The following is an 18,135-nucleotide window of genomic DNA, read 5'->3' as shown; positions in this document are numbered from 1 at the left end:
GTAATCGTGAGCAAGCACTGCCGAAATAACCTAACCACTTCGCCTCAGCTTCACCGCTGGAAATAACTGAGATGACCTCATCCGACTCCTTCAGAAGTGTAGAGTCTCCACACCAGCACAGATCGCCAGCAGACTAAGCAGCAAGCCAGAGCACAGGACCTCCGCACCAGGGCACAGAACAGAGCAGAACTGGGACGGCGAATGCTCTATCAGACAAAGGCGGCCTCGTGGCTTCTAATCCGCCAAGGCTTCTCATCGGGTGGAAGACAAACTGACTCCCCAGAGAAGCGAAATCGACTAAGTGACCGTGCAAAGAGGTTACTCGAAGAGATGATATCGATCAGTCGAAGCTGAGTGTAGCAGAAATACGTAAAGTATTGCAAGTATACCTGTCCCGAAATACTAAAAGCAAAATGTAGCGAGAAGAACTGAAACTGTGGCATCAACAGGCAATTTTCAGTGGTGCTGCAATTTTAGCGGACTGCAGTGTTCACTTTGCGTGTGGGTGTGTTGGCGTTATGCGTCACGCCTGATGCTTTTCCGTAAGGCGGCCGATGGTGGCCGGCTGTCGTTAACTGCCTCACTGCCCCCTCCTCCACGGTACCGGTCGGAGGACGCGACGGAGGTGCTGGTCGGGGCACCCACTCTGTCACGTATGTGCTAACTCTGCCGTAAAATTGCACACGTCTAACAGAGGGCTCCACGTTCTAATGTTATGAGAGATCCACAACTCTGTCCTGTATAGAGAAGTGTGTTCCCATGCATACGGGTTACGGTGAACAATACGCTCCACTGTACATCTCAACTTTTCTGTCGACCGTCACATACAGAAACAGAAGTTTCTATTCCCTTTCCCTTTCATAACGACGACTTTGCCGCGACGTACTGAGTTCAGACTTTATAGGAGCTCCATTCTCTTTCATTACTTCTCCTATAAAGTGCTCCGTACATAGTTTTGCTAGGACAGGCGGAGGAGTGTACTGTGCGCTAGCTTCTCTGTTCACCCGCTCTAGCAGTGTTCTTCAAAGAGAGAAAAACTTCAAAGTGGGGTCCGCTGCCTCGTCAGATCGCCGAATTTCTCAGTTTGTCAAGTAGTGAGAGTCCTAGTGCACCCCTAATGAGAGGGTAGCCCGTGCCGATAGAGCTGCAGCGGTGGTGCCTGCAGTTACCAAAGCGTGTCCTCAGAGGCTTCTCCGGTCACCTGGGAGGATTGGGGACGGTGACGCGGAGTGCTGCACCTTCGACACCGGACCTGGCATTTCGACTTCCCCACGTATTCCTCGACTGGCTGCCACCATGCGTCGTGTTGTATTACAAGACTTCGATATCGTGTGAACCTGGCTGTACTGTGTTTGCAAGTGCTAGTACATACGCAAGTGTATTCGACCAAGAAGAATGTGCAATGTGGCTGTGAATGACAGATTAATTGTTGAACCACTGCCAATAGACGGAGATCGGTGTTGTCGTGGCCTTCTGTCCGGGGACTGGTTTGATGCAGCTGTCCGTGCTACTCTATTCTGAACAACTACTGCAGTCTACACTCATTTGAGCCAACTTGTCACGAAGCTCTCTGGCCTCGCTGTACAATTTTTAGTCCCCGCACTCCCAGGCAATGTCTCTTCAATCGATCCTTTCTTCGAGTTACTTCGGGGCACAAATTGGTTTTCTCCCAAGTTCGATCCAGTGCCCCCTCACTACTTATTTCATCTACCTACCTACTCTTCAGCTTTATTCTGTAGCATCACATTTCAAAATTTTCTATTCTCTTCTTAACTGTTAGTCATCGCGTGTGCGGCTGGTCCCGGCGGAGGTTCGAGTCCTCCCTCGGGCATGGGTGTGTGTGTGTGCGTTTCTCCTTAGGATAATTTAGGTTAAGTAGTGTGTAAGCTTAGGGACTGATGACTTTAGCAGTTAAGTCCAATAAGATTTCACACACATTTGAAAATTTTTGTCTTATCTGTTCATCGTCCACATTTCACTTCCATACAACGTTACACTGGTTTCCAAAATTAAAGCAACAAACCACTATTTCTCCGTCCTGTGTCTAATTCACGATATAATCGTACAAACTGTCAACAGATGTCCGTACGATGGCATTCTGGTTAAAGGACAACCACGCCAATAATGACGCCGGGGCACCTATCAAACCTGACAGTGTTCGCCGCGCAGTCGCACATCCACAATCGCTGTGTACACAGCCGCAGACGGTGCAGTGTGGCACAGAAAAGACGCCTACATACTCTCCGCGATGGAGAGCCATGGGAAGAATGGAAGTAGGAGAGTGGCAAACTGATGTAGTCCGATGGCTCAATGAGAATCGTTTTGTTGTTTCTCGGATGAGGCGACACTTTATAGAGACCGAAACTGTGTGCCGAAGACAAGGAAGGGCCGACCCCGTGTAACATCAGAAAGAGAGAAGCGTTATGTGGCCTTAGTACTTCACGGCAGTTGCCATATGACCTCACAGCATCCACTGGACGTGTTGTAGCGAGGCAAACGGTGCACAGAAGGCTGGACTTCAGGAGGCTGGACTTTATTGTCAGAGACCTGCTGTACGTGTCCCTGTGACGCGTCTTCACAGAAGGAAACGTCTAGAGTGGAGCCGTCAACAGCCCATCTTTTTAGAAATAGTTGCGGGACTCGGCTGTTCGATAGAGTATGTCAGATTAAATACCTTTCAGCCGTCAATGTTCAATCTTATTTCATTTGGCAGCCGTTTCAGCGTTTTACTACACCATCTTCAGGCCCCTGATTGACATGTAGGAAGAATCTACCTCGATTGTGTTCTAAACAGGAGCCTGAAATACTGGTATTAGTAGATTTTTGCTACAGTGATCACTTCAACCATCACCTCTGAGGATGTCTACTACACTTCTTTATTTTATCGCTTTACCTCCAGAATTTCATAGAGTATATTTCAGTCAACTATGACAAAACCTTTGTCTTAGTGTATAACTTCTATGAACATACAAGGTTTGCCTTTCTTCTGTCTATCTCTTCAGATAAGTCGGAGGGTTAGTATAGGCTCACGTGTTCCTACGTTTCTCTGGAACCCAAACTGTTTTTCGTCAAAGTCGGCTTCTACTAGTTTTTCCATTCTTCCGTAAGGAAAATGGAGTCACTATTTTCAAGTTTTATTAAACTGATGGCTCGGTATATTCACACGTCAGCAAATACCTTTTTTCAAGTACGAATTATTACATTGTTCTCGAAATCGGAGGGTGTTTCACCTATGTCATTTATCTTGCATATTGAACAGAATAATTTTTTCATGGATAGGTCTCTTAAGAATCTTAACAATTATTAAGAAATGTCGTCTACCTCTGGGGCCTTGATTTGACTTAGGTCTTTCAATGCTTTGCCTAATTCATCTCACAGTATTGTAGGGTGTATGATAATTATGGCGTAAACATATATAGTTCAAAGTACACGATACTAGAAGCAAAGAAGTATCTATAAACAAGGGCTATAAAACGCATACCTTAAGAAGTATGAGCCCTTGTTCATCTTACAGATCTCTTCTACTGCAAGCTCTTTGTTGTCCACATTTTAGGAGGTGTTAGTGTGGACCTAAAAAGGAAAAATTATATTTTGAACATGGGTTCTAAAGTTCATACTTTAAGAGTTACGATCACTCGTTCATCTCTTCCACTGTACGAGTACTCATAGCTCTTAAGGTATGCGTTTCAGAGCCCATCTTTACTCAGACGTTTTTGCTTCTAGTTTACTTTCAATTGTATACGCTTACTCCATTAATTATGACAGGCCCTGCCTACCTCCTGTTTCCTTTCTGTAATAATGTTTTCAAATTTATTTTCCGTGTACAGGTGATATTCCTTCCACCTTTCATCTTTCCTTTCTGTACTCCAACTGAACGAGGTGGCCAGTGGTTAGCACACGCAACTCGCATTCGGGACAACGAAGATTCAAACCCGCGTCCGGCCATCCAGATCTAGGTTTACCGTGACTTACCATCCGTAATGCCAGCTTCAGCTTCTGCTCCGTCCATAATGACCTCACTGTCGACGATTCTTTAGACACTAATCTGATTTTCTTCTGTTACTGGTGTGCCATCTGAGCTGCTAATACTCATAGAACACGTTCTTTTAACCCCAAACTCCTCTTTAATTTCCTTAGGACGGTATCTATCTGTACCATAGTCATGTATCCTTCTACAGGCTTGTATTTCTCGTCTGATCATTCCAGCTTTGCAGCATCACACTTACTGTTAATCTCATGAAAATAATACTTTTTATAATAATTTTTAATAAATTTTGGTGTAACTCAGTGTCCCGTTGTCTTCTACTATTCTACGACGTACAAAGGAGGTGTGGATGTTCGTTAAGACTCAGTTACATAGGAAGTTGTTTGCGAAGGAGAAAAGATAATACGCATATTCAGGATGGACGTCACATCGGCAAACGTTGCCGCCTTTGGAGGACAGAACTGGATCAAAAATGCTGTTGTACTCTGTGATATGTCATTGACTGGATCTTTTGCAGCACTGGAAATTATATCACTTATCGTCATGTTGGTATCTGATGCTTCGATATTGAAAGAACCAGTTTAGGTCAATTCTGGGACTGCTAGAGTTTCGCCATGGGCGAGCGACACGTACACTGAACGCTTCGTCTTATACGCTGAACCACAGGAAGCAGTCTCTTGGCACAAATAAAGAGAATGACATGCAAGGTGTCTCAAAACGACGCTTTAAATATTTTGGGACAGGTTCCCTACAGAAAACAAGGAAAAAATGTCCAGTAAAAATAGGCTTTAAAATGCATCCTTAAGAGTGATGAGCACTTATTTATTCTCTATACTGTGAACCACATCTCTTCTACTGCAAGGTATTTGCTTTCCATACATTGTGACAAAAATATGTCGAGTATACATGGGCTCTAAAATACACACCTTAAGTCCCATGATGGTTCAAATGGCTCTGAGCACTATGGGACTTAACATCTGTGGTCATCAGTCCCCTAGAACTTAGAACTACTTAAACCTAACTAACCTAAGGACATCACGCACATCCATGCCCGAGGTAGGATTCGAACCTGCGACCGTAGCTGTCGCGCGGTTCCGGACTGAACGCCTAGAACCGCTAGACCACCGCGGCCGGCAAGTCCCATGAGCACTTGTTCAGTAGAAGAGATGTGATTCACAGCAGCGAAGATGAACAAGCGCTCGTGACTCTTAAGGCACGCATTTCAGAGACCACGTTTACCGGACTTTTTTTCTTGTTTTGCTTCATACCACCTCCTCCCAAAATATGGAAAGCAAAGATCTTACAGTAAAGGAGCTGTGATCCACAGATTGTAGAACAGACAAGTGCTCATAACTCTTAAAGTATGGATTTTGGAGCTTGTGTCTACTTGACATTTTTTTCTTGTTTTGGAGTAAGGAACCTGTCCACAAATTTTTGAAAGGTTACTCTGAAACACACTGTGGACGTAAATGAGGGAGCTACGCGCCTTCAATGACGACGACATGAAATATGTTATTCAGCTATTAAATGGGAGCTCTTTATCGATGAAGCAATTAAAACTGGCATACATGGATAAGTTTACAAGACACAATGACACAACATGGTGTTATGGGATCCAGACTTCTTGCCTTAAAATATTCAACTGGCGTTCACATCCTAACATTGTTAGATCTGTGTAGTGCCTGACTTAAAGTATGTTTACACGACCAGTTAGAACGCAACATACAAAAGGCAACCAATAGACCATAACCATTGTAAGCGCTGATCCCAACTCTTTATGTAGAAATAATATTTTTCAATTGGAAAGCCAATATGAGGTTCCCTTGGAAGGTAGGCAGTCCGCACTGCTGGGGTGACATCCTGGTTGTGTGCACCACCCGTTGCGCAGAGGACGTAACCAGCCGATAGCATGGGTCATGCTTTGATCCAAATGCACACAACTGATCGTGCATTAGCGCGAGGTGGACAAAGTAAGAAACTAACGCAAGTTTCCAAGGTTAGTGCTTAATTAGCTTTATTTCGAAAACAATGAGTTTACGTGTTACCGCTTATGGTGAAAGTGTGAGCCAGCCTTCTCCGCACATTAAGATTTATCGTCTCAGCAGCGGAACCGCCGTCCTGCAGCAATATGAGTTTTGCTTCAGTTTACTGATAATCAATGGGAGTTTTATCAGTAAACTCACATTTCATAAGCTCTGATAAGGTGTAGAATATAATGAAAACTCGATGGTACTCCGCGTATTGGTTACATGTTACCAGTTAAACGTGCTTCCGAAAACACAATTGTTATAGATATTGACTGAAGACCAAGAGATCCAGTACCAGGAAGCAAAAGGGTTAAGCGAGGTTACAGTTTACCTCCTACTTCTGTGTGCCGAACACAGATGGAATTTTACAATTAACGCAGGGTTTCAACTGAACGTCTTATCACTGCTAAATTTACTTCCTTACACTGACGGTCTCTTCTTCATTTTACACTGGCGGATAATCTACAAAAAGCAGAACATAGGCTTATCAAAATATGCACTGAATAGTATATGACAATATTAACTCATAAGACTAACAATCACTATTTCACAGAAAAAAAAGTAGAAAAATCCCTCCAGTTAAAACTGTTGTTAATAATGGAATTTTGAACGAAATAAAGCATTTTCATTATGTTGGTTGTGACTTGTCTTCTGACTGTGATAATAGTATAAAAAATAAAATGAAAAAAATAATATAGTGATCATCGAATAGCCATCTGAAAGCTAAAGTAAGAAACTCAAATAAAATTTTGCTGAGTCTTGGATTTCAAATAACAAATTGGAAAGTCATATTCTAAACGTAGATATGAAATTTTTAAGAACTGCCAGACGATACAAAATGACAGACAACATCGGAAATTAAGGCATCATTCAAGGACTACAGATAGATAGTGTACAAGAAAAGTCAGAACAAACCAGAAGAAGACTGGGCAGCTGCAGAAATGATTCAGAAAGACTTCCGATAAAGTTACATACAGTAATATCAGATCAAAGACGAAGATGTTGGCACGCTAAGGAAAAGATGTAGATAGTGAAGCTCTCGAAAGTAAGGAGAGTGAAGATTAAAAAGAAATAAAGAAAAAGAAGATATTCATGTGTATGAATGCTCTGAGAATATTCGTACACGTTTTCCCATCGATGGTGGCGTTTGGTAGTAACAGTTAAAATTTTTGTACCTACTACGTAAGAAGAGACTGTGACTATTAAAGAAATACAGTTCTTCACTTAGACCGTTGTATATAAAAAACTGCCTGTATTCAATACAAACGGCAGGCCAGTGACCTGTTACATATGGAAATGCGAGGGAAGACTGAAAAAATAGCGCATGGTATGTGACGGTACAAGCCTTGAAAGCGATTTCCAACGACGTTATTCGCAAGTTGCTAGTTACAAGCAATTGAACGTATTACAATAATTTATTTACACGATACTCCTTTTCAGCAGAGAGCGACGTGTTTCTTACTTCAGCACGTACCAGATTAGTCTAAGCTGATGTATGATTGCCGAAACCAAACAAATTCGAACAACAGTCATTCGTCTTTCCTGCTTTGATAGCAGTGCATCCTTCCCCAGATGTTGATTTTATGTGGCGCGGATGATAAATCTGGCTTCCAGAAATCGTTCAAGAAGTTAACGTCGGTCGGGGCGTTACTTTAGCAAAACAGCGCACCAGCCCGTGTTTACAGTCCGCGTTCCCTAATCGTTTCGGGAGGGGACAGACGGGGGGAGGGGCAGGGAGGGAAGGAGGGAATTCGGCGCCTTTCTGTTTGCTCGCTGGGCCGGAATGCCGAGAGTAATGGGAAACCGAGGTGGGTAGCAACATTCTTCGAAGGAAATCAAACCGAGTGTAAAACAAAATTGTGGGCGAAATGATCTGTGTGATTCAAATTACCGAGGGTCGAATACGGCGGCTTTACGCCACCCTTGCAGCTGGATCTAAAGTCTTTGCAGGACGGAGTTCTGAGTTTATGAACAGGAATCTGGAGCCAAGTACCTCAGCAAATTCAGTTGACGTCGAAGCGTTTAGTCCTCCAGGAAGAGAGAAAGACAGGGGGCGATCCGAGATAATTCGTTTCAGGCTCCTGAGTTTATATCAGTTTCTGTTTCTTTTTTGTGTGTGTTTGTCGGATGCTGTTGTAACACGTTTTCGGACTTGAGTTTTATTTCAGACGCAGGCTGTTGGAGTATACAAGTTCTGTCCTGGGTAGCGAGTAAGAGACTGACTGATAACCATAGGCGTTTACTCTTTTTAAACCCAAAAACTGCAGCGGCAGCATGAATTTGCATCACAATAATATCGAGAGGTGTTATTCTCTTTATATTATCAACAAATGCTGACAAAAGAAGAACTGCCGCTAAACGAAACAGTCCGATCACTGGAATTCTCCCGGTCTGACAGCCACTGTTTGAATACGGTTTGAATAACGTACAGGGGACAGGCAAAATAATGTGAACACCTGTACTCACTTGGGAATGGTTTATTAATAAGGGGTGGACCCCCATTTGCCCGTAATATAGCTGCGATTCTTCTTGGAATACTGGCTCATAATGATTGTATAGTCTCCAGTGGAATGTAAAGCGACGAGGGAGGCGGAAATCTGCTCCGGAGTCTGCGTACCATTGCCGCCCACAGTTTTCAAGTCCGGGGACTGCGCTGGCCGGGCAAGACGCTGCAGTTCAGTTGAATGCTCCTCATACTCTCCTGGCTCTATGAATGACGTCTTCCCATGTTTTGTGTAGGCTGTCATGACTACTGAAACAGTTGGCTGTCTTGGTTACTAACGCTCCAACTAATCGGGCGCCCACAATCTGCCCTCTTTGGAACCCTGAATGCAAATACGAAGTGTCCACTACTCGTAAACAACCGGCACTGATGCCTAGTCCATTCTGAACACGCGAAGTCCGGCGCGACACGTTGCGTTGTTGACCATCAAACACAACCATCCCATTGCTACAACTGTGCATGTTATTTTGCCTATACGCTGTAGAGTTACTTATAATCCTTTTTGATTGCTAAATATTTATTCACATGACCGGTTTCGGTTCCTCTAGAACCATCTTCAGATCTTCAGTTTCGGTTACAGGAATAACCCGTCCACACTCATCAACCTTCACATGCTGCGTCACATTGAAGGTTGCTGAATGTGGACGGGTTACTCCTGTAACCGAAATTGAAGATTTGAAGTTGGTTCTAGAGGAACCGAAACCGGTCATGTGAATAAATATTTTGCAATCAAGACGGATTATAAGTAACATTGCATTAAAAAGTGATTGCGGTACCCCTGCAGACATTATGTCTGTTTTTGCAGAATATCCCCTGTATCTCACTCAGTGATGTTCTGCGATTTAGCCGGCCGCGGTGGCCGTGCGGTCCTGGCGCTGCAGTCCGGAACCGGGGGACTGCTCCGGTCGCAGGTTCGAATCCTGCCTCGGGCATGGGTGTGTGTGATGTCCTTAGGTTAGTTAGGTTTAAGTAGTTCTAAGTTCTAGGGGACTTATGACCTAAGATGTTGAGTCCCATAGTGCTCAGAGCCATTTTTTTCTGCGATTTAATGCGTTTAGCTGCCATCTTACAATCCGAATCTGTGAAGTTATCAAGCGTGCTTCAGATGTAACCCTTTTAGAAAGCCCAGTGTGCCACCGAATGTCATTCTGTTATGTTTCCAGCTTGCACACTCAATCCTACTTTTGCAGTCTCCATAAATGCCCTTCATCTTCGTAAGTACTTGGCTAAAATAACTCTTATTATTGAGGTTTTCCTTCTCTTAGAGGGAGCAGGGAGATACAGTATAAAACAACTGAAGTATTATATTTGGGAAAGATCACAAAACAATAAAACCAAACCAAACCTCTTTTTCGGAACCAATATTCCGTTGAAAACTCAAATTCTTCTTGAAAATTGAAACATTATTCGATGTACAGTTCATGGTGCAAACTAAACCCTTTGAAGCAGCGCCTCATCTTTCTGATTGGTATGGGAACTGCTAAAAGATCTTATAATAGAGTGACAGAATACGGAAAGTTTTCTCGGTTTAATATTTTGGTCGTACGCTTCTATAAAAATGTTCCCTACTCAGTATCCCTATTCACAATGAGGCATCCTACCTTTATCACATCCAGTGGAATTTTATACATGATCCGCAGTGCCATGGGGAGTAAAACAGCCTGGCCCTAACATGAAAAGGCGCAAAATCCACCCGATCTTACGGAGACCGCCCACAAAATGTATTTATTAATTGATTACCTCGCTAAACAGAATGATTTTATAGGGGACTTGCAAATTATTCCCGTGTGAGGGGATGAATTTCTAGTGAATGAAAAAAGGTAGATTAGAATTAGTATTACGTCTTTATTAACAACATAAGAGAAAGTGAATCTTTTAAAAGTACAAAAAGTGAACCTCGTTAATCTTACTCGCTCTGGTAGCGTTGAAGATAACCTTTATAGGGGGTGGAGGGTGAAGTGAGGAAGTTGGTCCAGCAGCCTGCCTTTTCCACTATGATGAGGGAACAGGTGGATGGCGGACAAGAAAACGAAGAACCTGATCGTCGCGACTGCACGTTACGGTGCTTCTTAATAAAAGAATGGGGTTATCAGCATGCAACCGGCACTACTGTAAACTAAACAGAACAGGCGCTGAGTACTAGGATAAGATTCCAAAGTGGCCTCACGCCCGGGAATCAAGTGAATCTCATCAATGTCTATGGTAATAACTTACGTCTGAGTAGAGAGGATGAAATAACAGCGGATACCAACCATTGCCATGGAATCATCATAGCCAGCCTATCGTCGCGTGGTCACGTGATTTAGCACAATGGACCAAGCACATTTCACAAAGGTTGCAATTTAAAGAATTTTAGTGCCACGCTCATACCACAAAAAAGAACAAAGAAAGAATCCAGGAGGTACAACTGTAATCTTGAGAGTGAGAACTTTTACCCACTGAGCCGTAGTAAAATTTGCTGCTTTGAAGAGCGCGCCGCAGCGCGCAGTGTAAAGCAGTCTGGCGGTGACGTCGCTGTGGCAATCGCAGCTTTGGTGTCTCCCTCTGGTGGGAAAGGGGAAAGGTTACCTGTTCACGTGCGTTTAAGGGGCGCTATGAGCTCGGCAGGGGGTCAGTCTGTCGGTCTGTCAGGCAGTTGGTTAGTCGGAGTGAGGCTAGGTCAGTCTCGCGTCACCAGTTGCTGGTCTGTCGCTCGTTTGCATTTGTGCGGCAGTTAGTGTCTGTCTGTCGTCGGAGTGCTAGTATGCCTGTCGTTGGATCAAACTTTAAAGCCAGAAAATGAGAGTCTAGCCACTCCGCCAGTAACAGAGCCCAGCTAGTGGTCGCCCGGTCGGGGCTGAGTTCCTGCATCTGAGTCTGCGCGTTAGGCCGCCAGTCTGCTCGAGTTGCTCGGGCAACGGTCACTGGCGGTTGGATCGGTCGGTTGGTCGGTCGCGCACTGTGACACGAGATGACTTGTCCGCCTTGAGCGTCGGCGCATGTGGGGTCCCCACGTGAGTCCAGTGGGCCGCCCCGTATAAAGGGGTAGTGGCTTCGCGGTTCACACGAGAGCAACGGGAGCGAAACCACGACATCGCGCTGGCCGAGGCGAACTGCGACGCCGTGAGACGGGAGATCGGCGCGCCTTCCTGCGTCCGTTGAAGCGGTTGGCAGCGGACGGTTCGGGAGAGCGTTGGGGGTGCTGCGCCAGGTCTTCACCAGGAATCGCAGTTTATTAGAAGTGATTGGAGATATGTTGTTTCATTTATTTGTTAAATTCTACTTGTTTTCTTGGTGAGGTCACCAGCCGCTTTATTTTGGGGTCGTCCCACCATTCTTCTGCGTTCGCCCACCCGCGGGAAGGTGGTTATTTGTGAATTGGGTGGTCCGTCTTTTGCGGTTCGGGTTGATTAGTAACTCCCCCCCCCCCCCCCCCCCCCGTCAATCTGCTGTAACGAATTTATAGAATTAAGGTAAAGGCCGAATTCCTGAAATATGTTTTTATCTTGCCTATCATCTTGCGAGGCGGTATATGTGTAATGTAGAGCATGTTGTACATTTTATGTAAGTCTGAATTTCCTGGGTTTTATTTATATAGTGATTTTAATAAAGTTGCCACCCTTCGACCGTAAGAGCCCTTTTAAAATAACAAACTGCACTTTTTGTGGCAAATAATTTCTTAGTGTGAGTGTTTGTACCATTTCCATCCCTCTTACGGGGTGCACAGTTAATGTGTTTGTGTGAGTTGTTAAAATTTTTAGTTTAAAGTAATCCGGTGTGTGTTGCAGATTTGCACCAGTGTAGCCTTTCAGAGGTTGTTGTGTGCGGTCGTGAGTACGGCCGTGTTGACAGGGGGCGGAAGCTTCTCAGCCCGAAGGCTCCTACAAATTGTTATTCTGCCTCTGAAAAATTATAACTTGATATTTAGAGGGTGCTTTCCGATTGTAATTTTAAATCTGTTTTTGAAAAGGCTTTTAGGAGTAAAATTCACATTTTTTAAAAGTAATTTCATTTTCCATCAGTTACTTCCTGGCAACTATTTCCACGCTCACCTAGTGTGATTAAATGTGTTAATGTTCTTGGTGAATCGCTAGTAAATGAAGTAAATTCTTTATGAAAAGATTCTGAAAGTAGAAACTCACGGTTCACCCACCCTGATACGAAATACAACCGACTTCTCGCGTCTGACGGGCTGTGGTCGGATACCAAATCCAGCATGATCAAAATCCTTATATTTACGGGATAAACATCACAAAAAGACGAAAACTACGAACGCGCTCTAAATGAAGGATTTCCTAACTCACTCACGATATTGTAACCAACGAAGCTGGGATTCACGAAGAACACTCACGCTTACTGATGCGGGACCTCAACGTTGCGTCTCCATCTACGAGCAGCAGCAGACCGGCACTGACCGAAGATTCCTTGTCTCCTGTGGGAAGCTGGAGGCGTTAGGTAGCGAACATTGGCGTACTCCTACACCGGCCAATAAGATGGCCCGGAGTTCTCAGGGAGGCGTTAAAAGAGAGAGAAAAGTGAAATTTCAGAGTTGGTACGACAGCTTGAGAGACTAAGAAGAGGGACGACTTTGGCCACCACCTAGCAGTCAGATTGGTCCCACGTGCTCCCCACCCCAGTGAGGTAGAAAAACTGACTGGACAAATAAAGAAAAATATCCTGCGCCCGTCCTCTCTCATTATTCATCGTAATATTAACACAAAAACGTAAGTAGCCATATAGGCATTCAACTGCAATTATAAGAGACTGATGGAAAATAGTTTCGTTACAAAAAGAACAAAACATGAAAGGTGTGCATAGTGAATGAGAATGAAGAGCACGTCTTTCACCCTTCTTGAAAACTAAGGTGATCTTGAAAAGCAAAATCCCTTTGGAAAAAAACCCTTTTTCTAGTTAGTTACCATTTATCCTATCAGTTAGTTACCTTTCCGTCCTGTCAGTAGATGAATGGTGATTATAGTTCAGACAGTGTAACTTCGAGGAAATTCTGAAACGTTTTCCCATGTGTCTGGCCAAACTTATTTCCCATTAGGTGTTGGTGTCGGAGCAGATAGTATAGCCACTGTTTCATGTTTGCGTCTTTGTGCGAAGATCTTGGGAAAACCTTCAGTTTTGTATGAAAGCGGCATCTGTCATTATAGTGTTCGTCGCGGTAGTGGTAACGAAAGCAAAGTTTTTCTTGTCCCATTCCACATCTGATACTGTAAATAAGTGTGCCACAGAGGCGTTTACTGGTCACTTGCCTCCTATGGGGTCATAGCGAAACGTACTTTGATGCTCTTTTCCTTCATAATTACTGTTCGTCATCAAATCGTACCAGTACCGGGAGTGTCGGTAAAAGTACATTCTACATCCTGGAGGGCCTCCTCACTACGGATCAACTGGAATGAAAGTAAATCTAATCTAATCTAAAAAAAAAAAAACTCCAAACATGCTACCAATCCCTTACCGGGTGTTTGATTATCTGACAGTGGCACAGGAAAGCAGCCATTACCTTTGCAATAAATGCATGAAGTGAATGACTGAAGCGTCTCTTCCCCAGTGTAGTTCTACTCTAAATTATTAGGTTGTGCACAAGTTCATAGCGTGTTTGTTTTGGATGTTGGTATTTCGGTTGCTACGAATTTATTTATCGACTGCCATTTTTTATTTGTAGTTCACTGTTGCTATGTGAGTTTACATATTGTCATTTTGTCATTTGGAGACAGTGAGTGGAGTTACGGACGCTGGAAAATGAAGTGCCAAGTGGAGAAATCGGAGCTTTTGCGACACATTCTTCTGTCTGAATTCAGTAGAGACAGAAGTGGAGGCAGCAAGAAACGCTTACACCGTGTGTGGGAATAACGGCATTGGACAGAGAACGGCAAAAAACGGGTTTCTCGTTTGAAGGAGGACCGTTTTGGTATCAGTGACTCTACATTCAGGAAGATCTTCCGGGTTTTATGAACATCGTTTAAACGCATTGATCCACAATGATCCACTTCACTATTCTAGAGAATTGGCAAATGTGACGAACTGTGATCATTTCACCATCGTGCGACATTGGCATGCAATGAGTAAGGTTCAAATATCGGGTGTATGGGTATCACGTGGTCTGTCAAAATCACAAAAATCAGCGGGTGGCCATGTGTGCGTCTCTGCTTACTCGTCACCAATTGGCTTGTGAACAACAACCACCATTTCCATCCTGTATTGTTACTGGTGACGAGAAGTGGGTGTCTTTATCCTAACACAATTAAAAGAAAGGAATGGTTGAGGTTAAACAAAGCAGCAACTCGCTGTACAAAGACCTGCGAGCATCCACAAAATACGATTTATGCATCTGGTCGAACACTGGTGTGTTGTACTACGAATTGCTTCCCCAGAGTGTAACCACCAATGCTGACATTTATCTTCAAAAACTGAGGCATCTAGCAGACGTTATTCGAGAGCAACGATCTGGAAGACTGCGTGAAGTTACTCCACGATAACGCTCGCTCGCATTCTGCTAGACTGTCTGAAATCACTGTTCAGGAGTTGGTTTGGGAAGTCATTCCGCAGCCACCTTGTTCACCTGAACTTGCGCCCTCAGACTTTCACCTCTTCCGCTCTCTGTCTAATAGCCTACAAGAAACTTCCTTTCCGGATGAAAATTTGCTCCAAAACCACATCATTTCTACAGCCGCGAAATCGAAAAGTTACCCCAACGTTGCAAATGGTGAAGGAGAACATGTTATTGCTGATTGGCGTCTCTGTTACGTGTATCTGTTGTGTTTATTAAACTTATGGGAAAACGCTACGAACTTGTGCACCAGCCCAATTATTGGTTCTCTGCAAATGGACTGCCACTCCATTTAGACAAAGTACAATACATGCAATTCAGTACTGCAAAAGGCCCAATCACAAGATTAAAAATAATGCATGAACGTAAATAAATAATTGAAACAGACTATTATAATTTATTAGGTGTGTGTATTGATAAGAAACTGAACTGCAAGTTACGAGTTTCAGATCTTCTTAAATATCTTTGCTATACAAGTACTGTATTAGGGATAATATCAAATTTTAGAGATGAAAATGTAAAAAAAAAGTTGACTTTCTAACCTATTTCCATTGGCTAATGCCTTATGGCATCATATTCTGAGGAAACTCGTCATCGATGAAAAGTGTTTGTTGCACAGGAGTGCGCCACAAGGGTAGTGTGTGTGGTGTCCACTCTGCGGCTCTTTAAACAGCTGTTCACACGGACTGACAACAGGCCAGCAGTACATTTACTCCCGTATAGGGTCTGCTGTCAACAATCAATCGCAGACTGAAAACATCAGTGATCTTTGTCAATAGAATATTAGAAGGAGAAATGCTTCACAGTATCCATCACTCAGTCTGAGACATGGCAAGTCGGAAATATTCCATCTGTTATGATTTCGACTCCTGATAGTAACTGAATTTGTTTCTTAGCTTTATCCTGTCGAGATACACTTACATTTATATGTGGTATACACACAAATATTTAAATATGTTATCCAGGGTGAAATACACTTTGCTTCATTGTCCAGGTTATTATTTTTAATGTTTTGGTTCATCTAATTACATAGCTTTGATGAAAGTGCTGCTAATCAAAAGATAAGGATAATTCATATTTTTATTGCATTACGACTTTGCAAATAGTGTGTGAGCAAATAGATATTTATGGACTTCATTCATTATAAATACTGGCCTTCATTAATGTAGTTCGGATTCTGTGAAACTAATTAACTTAAAACATAATTAACAGCGAAGCTCCGAAGTACCTACATTTTCCGTCGCACATCTTGCCTCAGTGCTTGTTGGATTCCGAAATTTTCCGTTATACCTTTGTTCATTTAATTTTTATGCACAAGATGGTACACTTCATTAATTGGTTAAGCCATTAATTAGGATCTTTCATAATTTACTGTAATTTACAGCATGGCGCACTTTTACTTGTAGCGTATTCTCAATGCGGATGCATAAAACGGTTCCACAAACTTTTCTAAATTTCCACATTTCATAAACAAATTTGTCAATATCATGAGTTGCGAAATTAACCTAGCTGCTTTTCAAATCATTGTATTCTTTTCGAAATAAGAATTTGTTTCTGCACTAGTCTTTAAATACTGAGACGTCACCCAAATTGCCAGTCCGCGGTAAGTAAGTAACTCTGTAAATTCTGTGTGAAAGTCTTTTTCATCCCCCTACCTACGTTTGTCTGTCCATCTTCTCTGACTGCAGTTTGTGAGAAACGTCCATTCCTCTCCAACTCAGATGGCTCCTGCGATAGCTATCCTTGCAGTATCTACAGCGGCAAGGATCTCCAAACGCATCTCGTCATTCCTCAGTGCTAGAGTATCACACTTCTCTGCACACTGATCCTTGCGGAAGAGTCTCTCAAATGTCAGCCTACTCTTCGTCATTGCTACGTTGTGATCCGAGTCTGTACCTGCTCCTGGGTACGCCTCACAGTCCTGTATCTGATTACGAAATCTCTGTAGTCTGATGATGATGTAATCCAACTGAAATCTTCCCTTGTCTCCAGTTTCTTTTAAGTATAACTCCTCCTCTTGTTATTCTTGGACAGAATATTCGCTGTTGCCATTTGAGATTTATAGCAGAACTCAATTAGTTTTTCTCCTGTTTCATTCTTACTAGCGTACCCATAATTCTTCCTTCTGTTCTTCCCCCCCCCCCCTCCCCCCAGCAATCGAATTCCAATCCCTTATGTCTATCAGATTTTAATTTTCCTTTACGTGCTGAATTGCCCGTTCAGTATTCTCATATACTTCTCATATACTTATTCTATCTCTTCATCTTCTGCTTGCAACGTCGGCATGTATACCTGAACTATCGTCGTTCACGTTGATTTGTTGTCAAATCTGAGAGCAACCCTGTCACTGAATTATTCAGAGTAGCTTACTCTCTGCCCTACTTTCATGTTCATAAAGTATCCCACTCCAGTTCCGTCTGACAAGAAATACTTATCTTTTCATCTTCTCTCCATTTCTCTTCACTGACACTATATCTATACTGAGCATTTGCATTTCCATTTTCAGATTTTATAGATTTCCTATCACGTTCAAACCTCTGAAACTCCACGCTCCACTCGTACAATACTACACTTTCGTAGCTTATTCAGTTTATCTCTGATGGTCACCTCGTCCAGGGGAGTCCGTTCCCGGAGATCCAAATGGGGGACAAATCCGGGCTCTTTTGCCAGTGGGGAGATCATCGTGACTCTTTCGTTTCAATTACAGGCCACATGTGCGATACAGAGTCTAAAGTGATTTTTCAGGGAGCCAGGGTCATCGACAGGAGTGTACTTGGACTGTGTTGTGTGATAATTGCACGAAATTTGGCATATAGGTAGACATTTACAAGACACATGACCATTCGGAACGTCCTTACTATGACTATACATTCATGCATTAGAAGTGCTCGCACTCATTGATTGATTAGAATTTTATATTTTTTTGCTTCAGTTTAGATGTGCGAGGCCTTTTGGAAAGTAAGGTCCGATCGGACGCGAAATGGAAACCACGTTTCGCCTAAATGTATGCAGCCCACATAACACAACTGCCACGCACTTCCTTCTTCATTCAATTCTCAGCCGCACTCTGCAGGGGCAGTGA

General features: G+C 43.2%; 1 protein-coding gene across 1 annotated transcript in view; it reads left to right on the top strand.

The window, feature by feature from the left end:
* Window positions 1-532: 532 nt before the first annotated feature.
* The window catches only part of LOC126260791 (nematocyst expressed protein 3-like), a 118,464-nt gene continuing 100,861 nt past the window's right edge, over window positions 533-18,135 (top strand). The window contains exon 1 of the mRNA XM_049958128.1: window positions 533-653. Within this exon, the coding sequence (XP_049814085.1) occupies window positions 533-653 (121 nt within the window). The remainder of the gene's footprint in view (window positions 654-18,135) is intronic.

Source organism: Schistocerca nitens, chromosome 5 (genome assembly GCF_023898315.1).
Source record: "Schistocerca nitens isolate TAMUIC-IGC-003100 chromosome 5, iqSchNite1.1, whole genome shotgun sequence".
Taxonomy (NCBI): Eukaryota; Metazoa; Arthropoda; class Insecta; order Orthoptera; family Acrididae; genus Schistocerca; species Schistocerca nitens.
Note: the sequence above shows the minus strand (reverse complement) of the source record. Positions and strands in the feature narration are given on the sequence as shown.